The 22,938-nt window shown below is 40.7% G+C and overlaps 1 protein-coding gene across 1 annotated transcript in view; it reads left to right on the forward strand.

The window, feature by feature from the left end:
• The window catches only part of LOC127436996 (proton myo-inositol cotransporter-like), a 146,135-nt gene that overhangs the window by 73,256 nt on the left and 49,941 nt on the right, over positions 1 to 22,938 (forward strand). Inside the window, exon 4 of the mRNA XM_051691568.1 lies at positions 4,036 to 4,144. Coding sequence (XP_051547528.1) covers positions 4,036 to 4,144 — 109 coding nt within the window. The remainder of the gene's footprint in view (positions 1 to 4,035; positions 4,145 to 22,938) is intronic.

Below are 22,938 nucleotides of genomic sequence, written 5' to 3' on the forward strand. Positions count from 1 at the left end.
TAAAAAGGTGTAGTGTAGTATTTTAATTACACTTTATAATTGACCAATTCAAATGTACAGTTTACATTCATTTAAAACCTCGACAAAATGTTTCACATGCATTGCAGCTTGGTCTAGTTTTGTTTTCAAAGTAAAAAAACAAAAACAAAAAAACCTTGTCTACTTAAAGAAAACCTACCAGGTAGGTATTTTAACAACTTGGACAGTTTTAAAGTACTTTAAAACTTCAACAAAATGCTCCTCAAATGTTGTAGCATGGCCTGGTTTTGTTATTGAAGTAAAAATACATTATCTGCAAAAAAACAAATACCAGGTAGGTATTTTAATGACTTTGACTTGTCTTACGTTGAATTTTGGTTGTATAAAAGACATACACTAATTCCAACTTTTCTCAAAGTTGTTTTGAATTGCATATCATTTCATGGTTACATTTTTTGTTTATATGGTAACATTGTTTTATTTAAGGTGTGGTTTTAAGAACATTTTTAAAACAATGTACTGTATTTAACCCAGCTGCAACCAAAGTGCATCATCATGAAATGGTGTAAAACATTTTGTTCATTCTGGGTTAGAGACAGCAAATTTAAGGATGAATATACAGTAGTATGTTAATTAAAAAAAAAAAAAAAAACCTCAAGAGCTTGATTGAAGACCTTATTCAATAGGCTATATTCGGAAGGGTACAATATCAGCTCACATATTGTGGTGCTTCTATGACACTTTGTGATCACGTGTCAACTCGTGTGCTGTTCAGGACTCGTTCTCCGGTCCATTGCATCTTAAGTTCAATGTTCAATCACTTAATAAATTGTGCCGTTTAATCACATTTAAACAAGCTTGTAAATATAGTTGGTTATATAATGCAAACATTAAAATGTATCACCTTACAAGTCATGCGCTACAGTAAAAGTGTTTAGATGTCATAAGATAACATTATGTGAGGGTGAAAAGTATGTGTTTTTGAACTCTATAATCTAATGTTTTACTCTTGATTTGTGGTAAAATTAATAAAAGTCATTGCTGTTGTAGTGCCTCTAGTGTTCTCTTCACCAGAAAACTGCTGTGATACCTACAACAAGCTATGTAAAAATCATTTTGCAAAAATTTAGGTATAGCAATGGAATCCAATGAATATGAATGTCTTGACAAAACTAACAATTTAATAAAAAATTTAAAAATCTAAATGGATGAATCAGACCAGATTGTCAAGGAAAAGCAGCTAACAAGTGTACAGTGTACATGGGAACTCATTCAATACTGTTTGAAACTTATGAAGTTGAGAGAATGGCCAGAGTTTGTGTTACAGTATTTCATGGTTTTGTTGATGCTATTATTTGAGTAATAATAAAGAATGAGCATCTGTGTTCAAGCTTTTGACTGGTATTGTACTTGTGGGTGTATTTCTTCAGATATCTCTTGATATTTATGAGTTTTCTATGGTAATCTCTCTGCTGTGCTTTAAGTAAATGTTGAAATTAATTTAATAAATGTCATTCTCAGGGAATGAAAAAAATGATTGTACTAACAAATGCATGTACTTTATTTTAATGTCATGGATTAGCCTCCTATTCGAAATTAGCTAATTTTGGGAAAACCAGGGGTGAAGTATCTCTAATTTTGTTATTTTAACCCCAAAATGTGTAAAAAAAAAAAAATTATTGACTATCTGTCTACTTTTTTAATATAATTTTTACATTCATTGGTCTTTTCATTTGACACTTCTCTAATGCTTCACTTAAGGTGCGTTTGCCCTTAAACCTGTAATTACCTATGAAGTACTGTAAGTCTAACAAATTTTCATTCAGCCGATGCTTTTATCCAAAGTGCATGACATTATACCTATTACACAGGAACAGTCCCCATGGGGCAACCTGAGGTTAAATGCCTAGTTCACTTCAAGTGCACAATGGTAATAGCTCCTGGACCCCTTCTTAATGAATTTGAACCAGCAACTTTCCTTTTTTCATTTCAAGTCTCTGTGCTCGACATATCTGGTCTAAGAGCAAAAGGAGACCAGGCTGTCAGCCGCCCACTCAAAGCTGTTACCCGCAGAGCAACAGTTTCTCTCATTTTAAAGAGACTTGTTGATTAGATGCTTAAAATTTTCCACAAAGACTTTGCTTCCTCTGATTCATTCTCAAACAGTTACCCGAAGACTCTGTGGAGTAACTTCTCATTGTCTGATCTGGTCTACAAAAAACATCATTTAATTTCTTTCCTCATTAACATATGGTGTTATTTTAGCGGTGCTGTGGGCGGTTTCCTTTTTATGCAGCCTTAATTGTTTGTGCTTATTGTTAGTATAACAAGATCCTTAAAGGAACTTTAAGATCCTTTTGGTTGTTGTTGACCATAATAAAGTACAATATAGGACCCTTGCTTACTGCCTCATTTTTGGCCTTGCATGTTCAGGCAGTCCATTTATGAAGTCAGAAATGATTGCATTGAATATCCTCATTTTGAAGACATTTCGTCACACAATAAAATCTTCATCTGTGTGATTTTCACTGCTAATTAAATTCCCTTTGGAACAGTGCTGACAGAATCAAACACTTTTCTTTTGTAAGTTTTAAAATGTGAATTTATATTAGAACTTACTGAGAATAGCTTGTGATGTCTTAAAGGTGAAGTGTACCATTTTTTGAGATTAAAGCACTCTCTCCTATTCTAAAGACAGCTAGCATTCATAGATTGACTTCCTGAAAAGTTCAAGGGTCAAGCAATGGTTCATTAGGATGGTACTACCTGTTTGCCAACCAAGGGAAGACAGGGCCATGTTTGGGAAACCTGTCTGGAAGCAGTCATTATTCTTGCAATTGTGGTTTGTGCTGTGGAAATTACACATTTCACCTGTAGGCTAGAAACATATTTACACAGATGTGAGGACTTGGCCAACGCATTGCTAAAGCGTGGTCTGGTTGAACATGCTGAACGTGCATTCATGCACTACTGTAACAATGTTCAGTACTCAAGGGGGCAATATAGTTAACTTCAAATGTCCATGCCATTAAACTGGATGTGTTATTATTCTAGTAAGTTTTTATAAGTTTATTGACTTGACCTTACTTGCTCAGCAATATTCTTCTCAAACTGTTTCTCCGCCATGACAAAAGTTGACTTGAAAGGGAAAGCTCACAGTAGAAGCGGACAGTTCACTCTAAAGTCTGCTAAAGCGCCCCTGGTGGCAACTTTGAGAATGCAATTTTGTTATAAATCACTGTCTGACACATTTCGGAACGCAACAATGGATGTAATCGACCTTGCGTAGCTAGAAGCATCTAAGTTCACATACTAGCGTAGAGTACTCAATGGATTAATTTATTGTTGATATTATCTCAACATGTCATTCAGATGTCATTCTCTACATTCACATCTCGAAGATGTAATTTTTGAGCATTTGTAAACGTTTTCTCAAGTGGTGGGTTGCGACCTAAAAATGGGTTAAATGCCATGAAAAAAATTTAACTAACCAGATAATTGTGCATAGTTGTGAAAGCAAAATAAATAGGTTAGCCAACTTTCAAAAGGTAGGAGAAAACATTTCCTTTTTGTTGTTGATGTCAAAGGTCATATGTAAATTCATCAGTCACTTGTAAGTAAGCCAAATTAGGTAGATACTAATATAGATAGGTTGTGTGACATGCCCTCATCCTATAAAACCACAATAAAACTATGCAAGGTAAAAGTAATATTAATAAATATTTTGTTTTAAGGACAATTTTGTTTACTACAGTTTTGGTACCATATTGGATCGCAGCTTGATGTCCAATGTAAAATCTTCGTCTTAAAGCAGTTGAGCACCACTCAAAATGAATGTACAGTATGTGAGTCAGCTCTTTTTATCAGATTTGATCAGTTTGTATACACAATAATTATGGGACAGGGATCATTCTCAGATTTGCTCTGACAGACGTCTTGATGTATGCTTACTGGGGACGGAGGCATTTCTCATAATGGCAAGCGTGAGTCACTCTTGTTTGTGTTGATGAAGGTTTATGTGTTGACATAAGTGTGTGTTTATATTTGTGCTTGCAGAGGGCCCAGTGATCTGGCGCATGTTGACCTACCCTCCAGCTCGGCGTGCTCTCATTGTGGGCTGCGGACTCCAGATGTTCCAGCAACTTTCTGGCATCAACACGGTCATGTAAGTCTCATTCACTTTATTTACAACTCAACTCAAGTCAACAAGGCAAAATAAAATACTGCTGTATCAAGTCTGATGTAGCATGTGATTGTTTTCTGAAATCTATAATGTTAGTCAAGGTTTCTTGCTCAAAAACAGTCATAAGCTCTGTTCCAAAACCTATTAAGCTGTCTTCCTATTTACTGTCTACAGTCAGCTGTCTACCAAGGAGCCGTTCAGACCGAAAATGTTCATAAGCTAAAAAAAGCTAGATGTAGCGCAATGAATAGAACTGAATGCAGGTGTCTCGAGTCTTTTTTTTAATTAAAAAATATATATATATATATATATATTCTTTTTAAAAAAGAGACACTGAAAAAAAAACTATGATGTTGTGCAGCAGTCAAAGATGTCCATTTGCATAGTAAATAGCTCATTTTTATTCAGAAAAACAATTGAAAAATGGTGCAGATGGATGGTGAAACGTGTTAGGTGTGAACGGTTCAGTTTGACATTAGCATGATGCTAAGCTAAAAACACAATACTCTCATAACAAAATTACAAATCACACAATTATTGGGTTACATTTGTAATTGATATTTTTTCAGTAATTAATTAAATATTTACAATTTCCCACCCTCTCTCTTATCCTTTAGAATTTAACGGCTGTTTTGTTTTTTCTGCTTTACCTTTAACCCTTAAATACAAACCTTGTTCTTTCATGACTAGGGACTTATTACACAGCTTTTACAACATTCATTTTTTGAAGTTATGCCCTCAAATCTTTAGTATGCCTCAACCTTATACAGTATATATGTTCCTAATATTTTCTAATTTTCTAATGGTGTAAATTCATTAGTGAGCCAATTTATGTTATGGTGTCATACATATTATACATGCTATTTGTTACTCTAGGTGGCGCTGTTGTTTCAGTGATTTACTTGATTTGATATTGCTATTTGACGCAGAAGCAACATGGAAGTAAAACAAGTGCAACACAGTTACAGAATGATATGGTTATTTCCACTGGGTGTACTATTGAAATTCTGTAAGTTGTACGTCTATTTAGATCCAGGTACCTAAGAAAATATATGTGTAGCTTATGTGTCATGTGTAGCACTGGCTGCCGGTTGCTGCACATATCAAGTACAAGGCTCTGATCCTGGCATAAGGAACAGTTGTTGGGTCTGTGCCAGCTTACCTACAAGCATTCCTGCAGAGCTACGTTCCCACCAGAAGGCTGCGGCCTGTAAATGAGCGGCACCTCATAGTACTATCACAAAGAGGCAGCAAATCACTTTTGGCTTCACTGTACCTTCATGGTGGAATGACCTTCCCAACTCCATCCATAAAGCAGACTCCCTCTCTGTCTTAAAAAAACGAATAAAGACACATGTAGGTAGTAGTTATTTATTCACTTTTACCGATATTACTGTGCCTTTAATTCCCATTTTAGCCCACCTTTAAGTACCTTGCTAAAGTGCGTTTTGCTTTTCGTGATCTCTTTTCTTTTTTGCTCCTTATGTGCTGAACTATTTTTTAAACATTGTAAGCAATCATGGAATGTGTGCTGTTGCTAGGCAACCCCTCATGGCAAAATGAGAAGTGTTTATGGATGGGAGAGAGAAAATTGCGTGTGAGAGAGTGTGTATTTACTTTTTCTCAGCTGTCATTTTGGAAGATGATAGGTCTTGACAGATGGATCTAAAAATGACATTCCCGATCGATCAAACATCTTCTGTCATTGTCAATCAGTCACAAGTTGGTTTAGTCTGAGATCATAGCTGCTAAAATTGACTGGTACGCATGCACACACACTAAATCTAAGTGCCAAGATAACATAACCTTCATATATAGAGAGAATGAAGTAGTATTTATGATGTTTACCCTGATTTCCTATGTCATATTTGCCCACAATCACCCTCTCCAGACTCATTCCAGCTCTGTCAGACGTCAATCCCCAGTACACAGGGTGTCTTGTTGTGTGATATGTTGTCTGTCAAGCTTAACCTCTAGAAAATGCATTTGTCAATACCTCTCATGGAGCAGGGGAACAAATGCACTGGTAATATTGATTTGGCTCAGACAGGCACACATCCAAATCTTAATCAACTCTGATTCGGGCCAGTTTGCATTGTTTTCTGGTATCTATGAATGTTATTTCAAAACAATGTCAGCTCTCTTAGAACAGAAGAGATAACTTGTATTCTTTTATTCTGTTTGAAAGCCTCCCTGCTGGAAAAAAATATATATATAGCTTAATTACCATACAATTCCATTTCTGGACTAGGCTGGTTTATGCTGGTTAGTGCTGGCTTAGTGCTGGTTTAGCACTGCTCTAGCTGGTAGACCACAATAGCCATTTGTTTACAAGCAAAACCCAGCTGGTGAAGTTGGTCGACCATGGACGTGTTTCCCAAAAGTATCATTAGCCAACTATTATCGCAAGTTATATGGTTACCAACATAGTTCAACGATTTGGTGTTTCCCGAAACAAATATTTTCGTAAAGAGTATCACAAAGTTGTGTGGTTGGAACTGCAGCTCTTTACCAGTGGTTAGAAGCATTGCTGTGTGGACATCATTTCACTTGGCTGTGGCTTCCATATCTTTTATTTCATATATGTCTCTCATTATATCAAGACTTTGACAACTTTTACATGCACTTAAAAAGCGGCTTACTCTAGGGTTTTGCAGATAGCTGCATTCTGAAATGCAAATGTACTTAAACATAAATTCTGAAATGTAAACACGAAAGCAGCCGTTTAAGGGATTAAAGACTGTAATGAGAAAGTGCTTTTACACACTTTTTCTGTCAAAGAACATGGCTTATGTATACATGTTAACGCATAAGTGGCGTTCTTATATATTTTTGAAGAGTGTGCATGTGCATATATGCTCAAGTGCTTGGGGGGATCCCAGGAGTCTGATGTAGTGGGAAGCCCCACTATTGCAACGCAATGTATCTGTCGCATTAAACAGTGCACACTGCTTTCGTGTCTTCATCGGCTTCCGTGCATTTAACGGCTTTTTCCAACAATGCATTGTACTATGGTGGTTAAGCAGTGAGTTATGTCGGTGTACAGGATACACACCCCAGTATTATTTTTTCTGGAAAGGCTGCTTAACCACAAAGAAGCCTCGTCTCAAGATAATTTGGAGTTGTGCTCCATCCAGCTATCTATAAATGCAAAAACGCATCCTGCTCTATGAGGCACCTTTACTCATTTTGTGCTGTTCTCTGTAAGGGCTAAAGTATACTTCAGTTTTCCGCATGCAGCTCTTTTCTAGACACATGGACAGTTCTCATAATTGCACACAGTCGCTGCATACTGATTGTGCTAAAAGATTATCATAAAGCAGTCATAGTGCACATGTGTCAAACAAGTCAGTATGGGGTCACGGTTAAGAGTATACATTGAAAGTACTCGACCGTGCACCAGATGATCCCCACCAGGCCTGCCAGCACTACACCGCCAACCCCAGGCTATCCGATGTTCTTTGTAAACATCAGTCCAATCTCAGGACTGCTGAAAAAAATGCAGAAAATTAAAAGATCCAGCCAACCTGAGTAGGAATCAGTCACTTCTGTTCCCTGTCTGTCACTCACTCGATGTTGTGTCGATGTAGTGACACTAGGGGTTCGCTCTTGAGAGCCCCAATCACCTTTGCTTTATTCAGAAAGCGCCAATGAAAGTTAGTGAGTGGAATTTGCATGCCACTCTCCTCACCGGACATACGGGTATAAAAGGAGATGGCATGCACCACTTATTCAGACTTGTTCTTCGGAGCTGAGCGCATGTGTGTGTTCATCCCGTCACCTTGCTATCGCTGCTCGATTTTACGGCACATATCAGCGGTCACCCTCACACAGTTGAGTGTTGTGCTTCCCCTGAGTCCACAGGTGTAAAAAAAGAGTATATTTAAAAGAGAATATTTTCTCTAAAAGAGCTGGCACAAACGATTGTCATCTTTTAAAAGATGTCCTTTCGCTTTTGTGCTACTGGGTATGACTGTTATCTCTCCCCACTGGATGGTCACGAAATCTGTCTCGAGTGCTTTGGTCCGCCTCAGGGCAGATTTAATGTCTCCTTCACGGCTCGTGACGAGGATGAGTTATCGGTCGCAGCATCAGAGGGTGGGCTCCTGCTTTCAGAAGCGGACGAGTCTACTGAGCTCCCGCTCTCAGGCGGTAGAGCTCAGGACAAAGCGGACGCTGAGTTGGCAGCCGTGCTTGCCCGGGCGGCTGCAAACATTGGGCTTGAGTGGAACCCTCTGCCCCGCCCTGAGCATTCGCGGCTGGATGATTGGTTTCTGGGCTCGGAGCGTGGCTCACAGCGCATGCCCTGGGTTGGATGATGTCCACTTTGGTGGTCCAAGAGCGACACCTGTGGTTCAACCTTGCGGAGAAGGTCCACTCTTTGGCGACACTGTCGAGGACTTCGCCCATCAGTTCCCGACGGTGAAGAAGCAGACAGAGGCCATTAAACACATCCTGCCGCGATGCAACTCAGCCACCTACTGGCCTCCGAAGTCCTGTGCCCTTCTGCCTCTCGCTAAGGCCGTCCTCCTGCGGTGTCAGCCCCAGCTCCCCCACCATCAGAGCCTGCATGTTGGCCTATGAGAAGAAGATCCTCCCGCAGGAAGGCGGCACTACCTGCCCGTCAACTGGCCGCTAGGAACCCTGGACGGGCTTCGAAGCGGCCCTGGGACAGGCAACCCAGGGACGAGGTTGCTGACCCTGACTGGCCTGACCCAGGTAAGCATATGGGCTCCACTCCTGCCCCTGAGCCAGCACAAGGTGAGTACCCTCACAACATCAACAGGTACCTTCTGGGCCCCGGCACCCAGTTTGTCAGTAAAAGAGCAGTTTTCTCATTCCCTGGGTCATTCTCCAATGCTCGCATCAGCCAGGCATTGGAAGTCTTTCTGGTCAACGAGTGGGACGTGAGTATTTCCCTTGTTTTCCGTCAAAGGAAAGCCGGCAAACAGGTAAGTACGGTGGTTCTTGGGGTCGCTCACCTGCCCCAGCCACCGTTGAGGGCTCGCAGGGCAGCATGCCTCCCCCGGACGATCTTCCCTGTGGGGCGTCTGCTCTGCCTCGCTGCTAACCACCCACCCCAGGTGTGATGCCTTTAGCGCAGAGGCTGCAAGCCTGGTTAGTTCTTTCCCGTCCATTGTGATGGCTCATCAGGATGACCCGGCTTGGCTACGCGATCCAGTTCGCCAGACGACTGCCCAGGTTCAGTGGAGTCCTCTCCACCATGGTGCGAGGCGAGGATGCCTCGGTCCTTCGGGTGGAGGTCACCACTCTTCTGGCGAAGGGAGCAACAGAACCCGTCCCCTTAGCTGAGTCGCACAAGGGCTTATACAGCCCTTATTTTATCATGACTATCACGCCACGGTGCCACCAAAGTTTCAGCCCTTGGTTAGATCTGGCATTTCTATGGACAGGGGTTCCCTTAGAGCAGGTCTCGAGGCACGTCATGGTCATGACGGATGCCTCGAATTCGGGCTGGAGTGCCGTGTGCAATGGGCAGGCAGTATCGGGGCTCTGGACAGGTCCCCGTCTGCAATGGCACATCAACTGCCTTGAGTTGCTGCCAGTATCACTGGCCCTGCGGAGGCTTCTGCCATTGATTCAGGGCAAGCACGTGTTGGTCCGGATGGACAACACAGTGACTGTAGCGTACTTAAACCTCCAGGGGGACGTACCCTCACGTCGCATATCGCAACTTGCCCGCCGCCTCCTCCTTTGGAGACAGCAGATGATGAAGTTTCTGCGAGCCACTCACCTCCCGGGCATCCTCAACCATGCAGCAGATGTGCTCTCATGGCAGGTAACGCTCCACGGAGAATGGAGACACCATCCCTGCACAGTCCAGCTAATTTGGGAGAGATTCGGGGAGGCGCAGGTGGACCAGTCCTCTCACTGCCTCCTTTGGTACTCCCTGTAGGATTGAATCCCCCTAGACCGTGCCTGGTTCCCTCTTAGGATTTCTCTGTGGTCCTACCTGCCTTACAGAGAGCCCCCTTTGAGCCCCTGGAGCAGGCCGAGCTCAGCACTTTGTCACTGAAGATGGCCCAACTGGTGGCGCTCACTTCTATCAAGAGGGTTGGCGACCTGCAGGCGCTCTCTGTCACCAGCGAATGCCTGGAGTCTGGGCCGGCACACTCTCACGTGATCCTGAGACCCTGGCCCGGTTACGTGCCCAAAGTTCCCACCACTCCCTTCCGGGATCAGGTGGTGAAACTGCATGTGCTCCCTTCAGAGGAGGAAGACCTGACCTTGTCATTGCTGTGTCCAGTTCACACCCTGCACATCTATTTGGACCGCACGCAGAGTTTTAGATGCTTGGAGCAGCTCTTTGTCTGCTCTGGAGGGCAGCAGAAGGGGAAAGCTGTCTCCAAACAAGGATGCCCCATTGGATTGTGGATGCCATTTCTCTGGCTTACCAGTCACAAGGACTGCCATGCCCTTTGGGAGTCTGGGCGCACTCCACCAGAGGTGTTGCGTCCTCCTGGGCACTGGCGAGGGGCGCCTTTCTAGCAGACATATGCAGAGAAGCGGGTTGGGCTACACCCAATACCTTTGCGAGGTTCTACAACCTGCGCATAGAACCAGTTTCGACCCAAGTGTTACAGGGTGCACTATCTTGTCCACAACAGTTCCCCGCAACTGGTGAACATTGGACACCTCATTAATTCTTTAAGCACTATTTGGTGACTAACTCGATGCAGGAGTAACACCCCCAGGCCCAGTACTCGTGGTATGCCCCTTTTCAGGTGAGCCCATGTACTTGGGCTCAGCGCACAATACGTGGTGATTCCCCCCTCGGTAATCCCGTATGATGCCTTTCCACTGTTAGGTTTCCCCTCAGGTGAACCCTGTGTCTCCCCTCATCAGAGGTCTGTTATGCCTTGGCCACTGTTGCTGTGTACCCTCTCCATAGATAGGGTCTTCCCCAGTGGCATCATTCCATATGTGAACTTCCCCGTCGGTAAGTCTATGTGAGGTATTCTCCACATGTTAACCTCCCTCCGGTAGAATGTAATGTCTCCGTAGTTCTCTCCCTCATGGAGAGGGAAGAGCACTTCCCCTGTGCGATTCTAGCAGGTGCTCAGTGGGAAATTGCTTAATACAAAAATCAGGAAATGCCACCGCCTGTTGTCTCCTCGGGTAAGTGCTTCCTCCCACCTTTATCAGGACCAGGGAGACGCCTTACCTAACTCGCTGGAAGGTCACAACGTGGTCGAGCGTCACTGCGAGGCACGCAGCAGCCTGCCCGTGTCTGCTCCTCTGTACCTTGTGACACGGTTCAGCGCCTGTGGAGTTTTGTATAGGAACCCCTAGCGTCACTACATCGACACAATGTCGAGTGAGTGACAGACAGGGAACGTCTTGGTTACTGATGTAACCTCTGTTCCCTGATGGAGGGGACGAGACATTGTGCCCCTCCTGCCATGGCACAGAACCGACCGCTGACATGGCCGAGACTCCCTCTCAGCTCCTCAGCACAACTCTGAATGAGTGGTGCAAGCCATCTTTTATACCCGTATGTCCGGGGCGGAGAGTGGCATGCAAATTCCACTCACCAATTTTCATTGGCTTTTCTGAATAAAGCAAAGGTGATTGGGGCTCTCAAGAGTGAACCCCTAGTGTGACTACATCGACACAATGTCTCGTTCCCTCCATCAGGGAACAGAGGTTACATCAGTAACCAAGACGTTTTCCTTGTTGGTTAATGTCTACACTGCTAGAAAATCATACAATTAAAACTAAATCAACAGCACTTCTGACATTTGCATGATCTATAAACCATTCACCTCTCTCCTCTGCCCTCCTCCTTTGATGATTTGCTACTTTTTTCACATACAAAATAACAACCATCAGCAGTCAATTCTCCATGTCACAAACCCACAGACACCCATCACCAACACACAACCCACTCCTCTCCTCTTTTTCTCCTCTCTCTGAGGCTGAGGTCTCTGAACTTCTTCTCTCTAGCCACCCTTCTAATTGTCTCCTCGATCCTATTTCCTCCCATCTCCTCCAAGCCATCTCTCCTTCAATCCCCACTGCTTAAGAAACCCACACTAAACCCTGCACTCTTAGAAAATTACAGACCGGTCTCTCTTGTCCCCTTCATTACAAAAACACTTCTACAAGTCATGTGCAACTAGGCCTCATAATTTCTCTCCCAGAACAACCTGCTAGACAGAAACCAGTCTGGCTTCAAAAGCAGACACTGAACTGAGACTACCTTGCTGTCTGTTATTGAAGCTCTATGGCTGGCGAGAGCAGCATCCAAATCTTCTGTTTTCATTCTGCTGGATTTGTCTGCTGTTTTCGACACAGTGAACCACCAAGCCTCCTTTCCACCCCCTCAACAATGGGCATCACAGGAACAGCAATTCGCTGGTTTGAGTCTTACCTCACAGGAAGATCCTTCATGGTGTCTTGCAGGGGAGAGGTGTCCAAGTCACACCAACTAGCTAACAGGGTACCACAAGGTTCAATGCTTGGGCCTCTCCTATTCTCCATATACAGGTGCATCTCAATAAATTAGAATGTTGTGGAAAAGTTCATTTAATTCAGTAATTCAACTCAAATTGTGAAACTCGTGTATTAAATAAATTCAATGCACACAGACTGAAGTAGTTTAAATCTTTGGTTCTTTTAATTTTGATGATTTTGGCTCACATTTAACAAAAACCCACCAATTCACTATCTCAAAAAATTAGAATATGGTGACATGCCAATCAACTCAAAACACCTGCAAAGGTTTCCTGAGCCTTCAAAATGGTCTCTCAGTTTGGTTCACTAGGCTACACAATCATGGGGAAGACTGCTGATCTGACAGTTGTCCAGAAGACAATCATTGACACCCTTCACAAGGAGGGTAAGCCACAAACATTCATTGCCAAAGAAGCTGGCTGTTCACAGAGTGCTGTATCCAAGCATGTTAACAGAAAGTTGAGTGGAAGGAAAAAGTGTGGAAGAAAAAGATGCACAACCAACCGAGAGAACCGCAGCCTTATGATTGTCAAGCAAAATCGATTCAAGAATTTGGGTGAACTTCACAAGGAATGGACTGAGGCTGGGGTCAAGGCATCAAGAGCCACCACACACAGACATGTCAAGGAATTTGGCTACAGTTGTCGTATTCCTCTTGTTAAGCCACTCCTGAACCACAGACAACGTCAGAGGCGTCTTACCTGGGCTAAGGAGAAGAAGAACTGGACTGTTGCCCAGTGTTCCAAAGTCCTCTTTTCAGATGAGAGCAAGTTTTGTATTTCATTTGGAAACCAAGGTCCTAGAGTCTGGAGGAAGGGTGGAGAAGCTCATAGCCCAAGTTGTTTGAAGTCCAGTGTTAAGTTTCCACAGTCTGTGATGATTTGGGGTGCAATGTCATCTGCTGGTGTTGGTCCATTGTGTTTTTTGAAAACCAAAGTCACTGCACCCGTTTACCAAGACATTTTGGAGCACTTCATGCTTCCTTCTGCTGACCAGCTTTTTAAAGATGCTGATTTCATTTTCCAGCAGGATTTGGCACCTGCCCACACTGCCAAAAGCACCAAAAGTTGGTTAAATGACCATGGTGTTGGTGTGCTTGACTGGCCAGCAAACTCACCAGACCTGAACCCCATAGAGAATCTATGGGGTATTGTCAAGAGGAAAATGAGAAACAAGAGACCAAAAAATGCAGATGAGCTGAAGGCCACTGTCAAAGAAACCTGGGCTTCCATACCACCTCAGCAGTGCCACAAACTGATCACCTCCATGCCACGCCGAATTGAGGCAGTAATTAAAGCAAAAGGAGCCCCTACCAAGTATTGAGTACATATACAGTAAATGAACATACTTTCCAGAAGGCCAACAATTCACTAAAAATGTTTTTTTTATTGGTCTTATGATGTATTCTAATTTTTTGAGATAGTGAATTGGTGGGTTTTTGTTAAATGTGAGCCAAAATCATCACAATTAAAAGAACCAAAGACTTAAACTACTTCAGTCTGTGTGCATTGAATTTATTTAATACACGAGTTTCACAATTTGAGTTGAATTACTGAAATAAATGAACTTTTCCACGACATTCTAATTTATTGAGATGCACCTGTACATGACATCACTGGGAACTGTCATTTAGGCACATGACTTTTCCCATCATTGCTATGCTGATGATACAAAACTCTACCTCTAATTCCAGCCTGATGATCCAACTGTAGCTGCACAGATCTCAGCCTACCTAGTAGACATCTCATGTTCAATGAAAGAACACCACCTCAAACTCAACCTAGCAAAGACAGGGATTTTCATTGTTCCAGCGAGCCCAGCTACACTTCACCACTCAGCTAGACTCATCAACGAACATACCATCTAGGACAACCATACATTTTGGAGTAGTGTTTGACGAACAGTTAAACTTCACGGACCACATTGCAAAGATGGCCGATCATGCAGATTTGCTATGTACAACATTAGGAAATTCAGACCTTTCCTTTCTGAGCATGCTACACAAATTATTGTCCAGGCTTTTTTTGTATTGAGACAGGACTAATGCAATGCTCTTCTGGCAGGACTTCCTGCATGTACAGTCAAACCACTACAATTGATCCAGAATGCAGAGGTACGTTTGGTCTTCAACAAGCCCAAGAGAGTGCACGTCACTCCTCTCTTCATCTAACTGCACTGACCCTTGTGAAGGCTGCTGCACCGGCCATGCTGCCTGCATAATTAGGTTGTGCTAATGTTTCCTATAATCATGTACCAATAAGTCTGCTTTCATGCTAACAGCTTCCTCTCCCCTCACTTGATGCCCTCCGAAGCCATTATTCACATCTTAATTGCTATTTAATGTTTTATTTAGTGTAAAACAAGTTTGTTGCTACACATAAGTACCAAAGTGTTAACATTTCAAGTTATGAGGGTTGTAAAGTGCTTGTGTTAATATTGCAGGGGTTATCTTTGGTTGAAGATGGAAATTTTGTGTGTTCCTCTTAGCAACCATGCCATATCTGTGCTTGGATATAATGATTAGATTAATCCCTGTTGCCAAAATAAGCAGAACAATCTGGATTCTCTTTGTTTTAATGAAGACAGAGGCTCATTAGAGTCACTGGTGGTCATCAGAATTACTGATCAGTTTAAGTGACACAGCACTGGCCTGTTTTGGCACACTTTGTCTTGTTTACTGGGTTTGTGGTCTGGACAGTGCTGGCACTATCTTGGAGTCTTTGGTGCTTTGTGGTATGGCGTTTACAGAAAATTATATGTAATTTACCCAATAAATAATAATAAACATTTACGGATAATTTGTATCCGTCCATCATTTTGACAGAAAATAATACAAGAAAGGAAACTTTTTAAAACTCAACTAGAGAGAATTAAAATTTGCATCTATTTCCAAATGTATTTACATGCAATAACACTGTATGCAGTTTGTGAACAAAGTAATTTTCTTCCTGCTGTCACCAACATGGGCAACTGAAGTAATTTTATCCAAAACTAGTCAACACGTAGCAACATGTTGACTAGTTGCAAAATGAATCGACTAGTTGGGGCAACACCTACTCTGTCATTTTCTCGAATTGTATGGAATTGTGTATGATTCGTGTTACAAGCATTTCACTGACCATCTGGTGCATTTTGCACCAAAAAATGGCAGCTCTGATCTGATTCTTTCTTCATGCAATTTTTGGAAGTGAGGCAGTGTGTGTTTTTAGCAGACCAACCAAACAAATTTGTGTTTACTGAGTACTGGGTTGATACAATAAGCCCTTCTGAGGAAAAAATTGTTGCTAAATTTAAAAACATTTGCAATGTTCATGCCATAAAATCTTTGAAATAACCGAGGCTCATTATAGAATGTGCCAGATTCAGTTTTCTTCCACACTGTTTTGTAACCAGCGACAAGTGATTAAAGTTATCTTTCCATGTAAGTTTTTCTTCTAACCATCCAAAACCACAATCAACAAGTTACAGGACATTTTGTTGGACACTTAGTCTCTATTTGTTGTGCCGTTGTGCTACTGTAGGTAACCAGGACAACAGTGAAATCTCATTGGTTTAAAATCCCACTGAACATGACTGGTAATAATGACAATAATGAAACAGTTTTTCCAAATTAGGTAAATAAATGTGTTAGATATATTAATCTCTAGCATTGACAGCTGAACGGTGCAGGCAGGAGGCTGGTCTAATGTTTGTAGAACAGCAACAGTGATGCCTACTGTACAGGGATGAAATAGTTTTTCCATTCAATTTTTTACAGGCTCGGTTTGAATACACCTTCCGTAGGACGTTTGTCTCGCAAAATTATCACAGATTTGGTGTGAACAAGCCTTTGCTATAGTAAAACTGTGGTCAGTTTGTTCACAGGGATTGCAAAACTAAAAACTAGTTACCATATATGTTTTTTTTTTTTCTTTGTTTTTTTTTTTTTTTTTGGCAGAAACCATGGATTTACTGTACTAATGTTGAAGTAAATATGCAAAGTATACTCAGGGCTGTTTTTGAGCATATGGGGGCCCTAAGCGAAAACCTGCTTTGAGGCCCCCAGAAACCCTTGGATCATGACATACTTCCTTCCCTCTCAGGCCACAAGGGGGCCTCCTATATCTGTCTGATTGAGACATAACAGATGCCTGAGTCTTACTCGCAGCTTTTAGTATGTTAAAAATAAATAAATAAATAAACAACCTTGCTTTGCGGGGCCCCCCTGGTGGCTTGGTGGCTATAAGCACCCACCTATACCGCTTATAGCTATTAACGGCCCTGAGAATATTATATACTGTACTTATTGTGTGGGCAAGCAAAACTATTTCATCAACAAAAAACAAAAAAATTATAAATCCTGCTCATTCCTCTAAGGTGCTCAGTATGCAACAGTGTCCATTCACCCACTGCTTAAAGGTGCAGTATGTAAGATTCAGAAACCCTTGTTATTAATGAAACCTGTGGCCGTTAAGTGAACTGCAGCCAGCTACCTGTTGCTCCTGCTCGCACTCATGCACACACTCCATAGGGACGCAAGCGAGCGAGCATCAAACAAAACAATGACGTAGCGTACAAAGAGACTGAACGTGATTCACCGGCATCATGCTGACAGATGAGGTAGCATAATTAAAATTACACAGTTAAGATTGTTTTACTACAAACTTTGAGACTGTATATTATATTTGACTCTCCAGTGCTGGAACAGGGTTAAAACAAAGTGTGATATAGGTCTGACTATGCGAGACTGTAGTTTGAAGTAATCACTTTTCTTTGCATGATACATTGACTGCATTTATACGATAGCCTATGTTGGTGTTAGCTAGCTAGCTTCCATCACAACTGTCATTTTGATATATCGATGCGCTATTGTTTTATAATAATAGAATGTATATATTTTCTGTATAACCAAGTTACGTTACACTAATGAATGGTCTTTTTGCATTATCTTGAACATTGTCTAGCATTCATTTCAAGTGTTATTGTAGTTTACCTTGCTGAATCATTACAGATTAACATTATGACAGTTACTGTGCAGGCAAGATCAAGTTAGCTAAATTAAACAGATCAATCCTTATGGCACTATATTTCACATGCTTTTTAGCTATGTATGTTTACCTGTACAATAAGAACGTCAATTCAGGGTCGGTTTTGATCCCCAAAACCAAACGAAGTTCCCTCCAGGAATCAAATGCCCTGCCAATGTTCACTCTAGTTTTCGCTCAACCACAATCATGTTCCCGCTTAGCCAGACTGGATTTAGTAGATACAATTTTTTAATGTTTATTTTTTAATTTTTTTTGCTTGGAGTTTGTGTAGGAGTCGGTGTTGTGCTATTAGCCGGACATTTGCTGGATTCCATCTCTAAGATAGCGTTACCTAGTTTTGCAATTTGTTGTTGCTGTTGAAGCAGAAGAGAAGCTATTACTGAGGCAAGGCTCTCGGAAGCGTGCATAAACATCACATCCTTTGGATTTTCCCAGCAAAAGCGACCCGCTCCCTTCGCATCAAAATCAGTCTACAGGCTTTAATAGGCAACCTAGGAAGTCCGGGAAGGGCTCATTTTTTAAGTTGCATTACAAGCCGTTCACACATTTGCAAAAAAATTACAATTGTTACACATTGCACCTTTAATGTTTTTAATGACAGAATGAACTACAGTGCCATAAAGTATTGCAACTGACATATTAAAATAAAAACCATAGAAAATTATACAAATATTTATCTAAAGTTCTTGATTGTAGGTATAGAAACTATATATTTTAAGTTTATTAAGATGTATACAATAAGAGTGTGTAAAATACATATTAGAATGCATGAAATATATAAGATTGTAAAGAGACTCAATTGCGTCATTCACAGTGCATCATGGGAGTAGATGGTCACTGCAGAGGTCTTTTGACACACTTTGTACACTGTAATTCTCTGATTGGTGGATCGTTTCTCCTCAGGATCATGGGTAGTGTAGTTCTTCACCAGGAATTCCTCTATTAAACACGATTTGTAAGAAATTAAGTTCAAATATTTTGGACTGATGGCTTCAACATAACCATATCCCATCTATTAACAACCTCGGAGCTTATGGTAGGTTTGTCATAAAGGTTTATAGGTTAAAAAATTGTATAAATAAATTATAAAAATGTTATTGTATTCTTGTCTGTATTTGTCTGGGAACCAGACTGTTGCTCACTTTTGCTAGTCAGTGGCTGGTGGAATTAGTGGGGAGAGGCATTCTCATTCGTGACAGAATTAATGAATCTATGTAGAGAGACATGAGTCATCAAGATTTTGGTCATTTTTCCCAGATGAAAAAAAAAACGTAAATTTTAAATGCGTATATCTGCTAACATGAAATGTGTATGTAGGTTTATTTTGTCAATATTGTAAACAATTTTGGTGTTATGGGGTCTTTAAAGCTGTTAGCTTGGATAGACTTCATATATAGTCGTCAGATGAATGGCTTTCATATGTTTAAATGAATGGCTTTCACATGGTTTTCATAAACATTATTGCATCTATTTGTATTTGTACATTCAGATCAGTGTGTGTCTGTATTACCGTATAGAATATGAGCGTGACGCGATGTTCATTCCTTTCATTAGTGAAATAGGTTAGTCCCCATGGGAGCATCTCTACCACCTTCTCTGTCTGTCTCACTATCACAGTCTCACTCAATTTTACACACACACACACACACACACACACATTTCTCTCTGCCTTCAATGCTGAGTGTAAGTCCACAGTATCCTCACCATTCTGTGCCTGTTCTCCATTGTGTCCCTTCACAGGCTCCATCATGGAGACGGATGATGACTTACATTCAACCAAACATAGCAAAAGCAATCTGTTGCTCCATGAGACTGTCTGCATGCTGTAGCCTTGCAGAACGCTCATTTATATTCAGGACAGCTACTAGGGAAACCAAGACCCTCCAAAACAAGCATGTAAACTTCAGTATTTTTTATTTTTTTAAATCAAAGGAGATGAAAGCAAAACAACCTGTTTGATTCATGGCACAATATACTGTATTGTTAACCTTATGAAGCAAAACGGGAACACAATATTACTGTCATTAATATTTCGTAATGGTATTTGCTAAGGCAAGCATCTATTACTCATACTTTGAATTAGGGATTTTGTTTCAGCTACAGGCATGAATAAAACTTCAAATAGTGCGACTTGTTTATGGTAACTTATGATTTGCATATGTCGAAAGAATAAAACAGGCAACAAAACTTTGAAAAACAATAAAAAACAACAATAAAGGATTATATTGGAGGAGGGACCCAAGTAAAAGCCAGAGGCCAGTAGCTCTTTTGAATTGGGCCACCTAGTAACGCCCTAGCAACCACCTAGAACACCCTCGTAACTGCTTAGCAATATGCTCTTTTTATTCTAAAAACACTTTTTTGAACACCTTAGCAACTGCAAAGCAACATCCTGGCAACCACCCAAAACAACTTAGCATTGGAAATTATTTATTTATTTATTTATTTATTTTTTATTTATTTTTAGTTTCTAATAGAATATTTGTTAATATATATTCAAATAATTATGAATGTTACTAAACTTTGATTTATATATTTTTATATCTTGAATCATATTTGAATGTTGCATCCACAGCTGGCCTGTTAAAACATTTTATAATGTTTATTAATGACACATTAATGACTTATTTGTCATTTAAAGTGTTAGATAAGCTACTGAAAAAAGTAATCCACTACCAATTACTAATTACTTCTAAAATTGTAATCATATTACTGATTTAATAATTGAAAAAGTAATCACATTACTTATTACTTAACTTTTAAGTTGCTATCTAAAACACTTTTCACATAAAAGTTTGTTTTTCCGCTCAACAAATTCAAAATGTCTGTATTTCCTCCTTTCATTGTTGCACATAAGTTAATATGAACCAATGTACATATGAACATAATTCATGTTTTAAATGTATTATTCTACATAAATAATATATATATATATATATATATGTGTGTGTGTGTGTGTGTGTGTGTGTGTGTGTGTGTGTGTGTGTAACTCAAGTAATGTACTTGAAAGTTATTAACTTATTTGAAAATCAGTAACTACATTTAAAATTCTTATCAAATTAATGGGTTACATTATTTATTTTTTTTTTTACATAAAAATGTGATATGCTTAACTACAGTAATTCATTAATTTGATTACAGTCACTAATTACTTTGTAATTAGATTACATCCAGCACTGCTTATTACTATAAAGTGTTACCAGAAATATTGAAAATGCCCAACAAAACGAGTAACTAATGAGTAACTTAATCATACATACACATTGGTGTCACTGTGAGGACTCACAGGAATGGAGGTAATGAAATTTGCTGTACCCTAACATTAAATCTAACTCTCATGCAGACCTGTTGATATCAGTGAAGCAAAACATCATTAATGAGCATTTCAAATAGTGAAGACCACTTCAGATATCCCCACCTGTCATTTTTGACAGGTTTCTCTATATACACATTTTCAAAAATGTGGTCCTCACAAGTATAGACAAACATTTGTCAGCCATCATGACATTCTGCACAATCACGACCCAGCCGTGGTATTGTTAAGGTTTCCGTCATTTTAATGCTGCCTCTGAGCCCTTCACCGCATGCGAGAAAGACAAATGGCTGTTGAACTCAGTTTTGTCTCGCGGAGTGTGGCTGCCGTAAGACCTTTGAGAAAGCCTCATAACATTAAATGTCAGTGTGAGGTGTGTGTGCGTTTGGCTGGAGTGAATGAGGCAGTCTGCCGGCCAGCGGGAGTCTCCTATAAAAGAAAATTGGGTATTTGAGAGTGTCTGATATACACCAGTGTGAACGTCCATGTTTTCGGCATAGTAGGGGGTTTTATTGTACCCTCAGAACAGAGCTAATGACAATTTAGCACATGCATTCTAGTTACTTAAAGCAAATGTTCACCCAAAAATAAAAATTATGTCCTGATTTATTCACCTTCTCACTCACCCTTTGTCTGACTTCAGAAAGAACAAACCATTTTCGCAGCTTGCGAAACCAATTGGTTTCTATATATAGTCTTTTTGAACTGGGGAGGAGGCCACTAGTCCATGTGTTTAGATTGTTGCAACCAGTTGTGGATTGAGTGCACTTCAATACTGATTTTTCTGTATATGGTGACAGCAGAAAACACCACAAACTGCATTCCAGTGTACAGTAGTTGCATACACTAGTTGCATGTCATTTGTTTTGCCAGACTAATCTCATTGTGAAATCGGAAACAGTAAGTTGAACTTTCTTTTGCTGAAATCGTTCTGTGCTTAACGAAATGTGAAACACTGCCTCCAGTAGCCAAAGCTGTAACTGTTGTTGGGCGTATGGGCATATGTGAGCTCCATTTTCCCAAGTGTATCTGTCTGTGTCCCACAAGACGACAAGGAGTACCCACTACACAACACGCCTGCTCCAAGTATCGTGTAATACACGTATATTATAAAGCCATTCTATTGTTGGGCCTCATGTATTCAGATAGAAGACAAAGGCAGGCCTAACACAAGTCGTAAAACCTAACTCAGCCCCCACACACTATGTCGTAAATCTTACTGATAAAAATCGTGCCAAAATCAAACAAAGGGAGTCCAAAACAGACTACAAATCCATGAAGCCTTGCTCACTAAAGGATCGAACTCTCAACTCCTATTGGATGAGGCACACAACAGAACGTCCCTCAAACATGACATCATCAGGAGTTGAAATACCTCTGAAATGTTTCGTGAGTTGCTTCCAGCGACTTTGTTCACCAAATATAGATGTAGCTTTTTTTGCTGCTCTCCGGTGCAACCTCGTGGCACAAGGAAGTAATGTCCGACTTGAAACTGTAACCATACAATCTCCATCTCACTGGACGAGTTGAGATTACTCTGTGTTCAACCAAACACTAACGGATCCGAAGGAGACCGCCGAGCAATCTGCATCTTCATCCGTTTGCCTACAGAAGTGAAGAGATTAAAGATTTCTCTTCCATCTTCAATTAAGTCGACATTTCTGAGTTCTCCGCCAGCCCGCCGAGAATCAACAGCCGTACTGCCTGCTGACAATCATTAACTGATATTACTGCATAAATAAACTTTGTTTATATTACAAAGAGAAGTGTTTTGGTTTGTTTTGCATATGCCTGTGTCATGCTGATGGGATGTCAGTGCTCAGATTCAAACCTTCACTCGTTTTCTTTTCCCTAAAATCGATATTCTTCGGATGTCGATTTTCCTAAGAAAACAATCTAATATTGAGACTGTTTTACTATTTGGCTATTAGTCCCTGATTTCAGGGTGGTGCCCCATC

Source organism: Myxocyprinus asiaticus, chromosome 47 (genome assembly GCF_019703515.2).
Source record: "Myxocyprinus asiaticus isolate MX2 ecotype Aquarium Trade chromosome 47, UBuf_Myxa_2, whole genome shotgun sequence".
Taxonomy (NCBI): Eukaryota; Metazoa; Chordata; class Actinopteri; order Cypriniformes; family Catostomidae; genus Myxocyprinus; species Myxocyprinus asiaticus.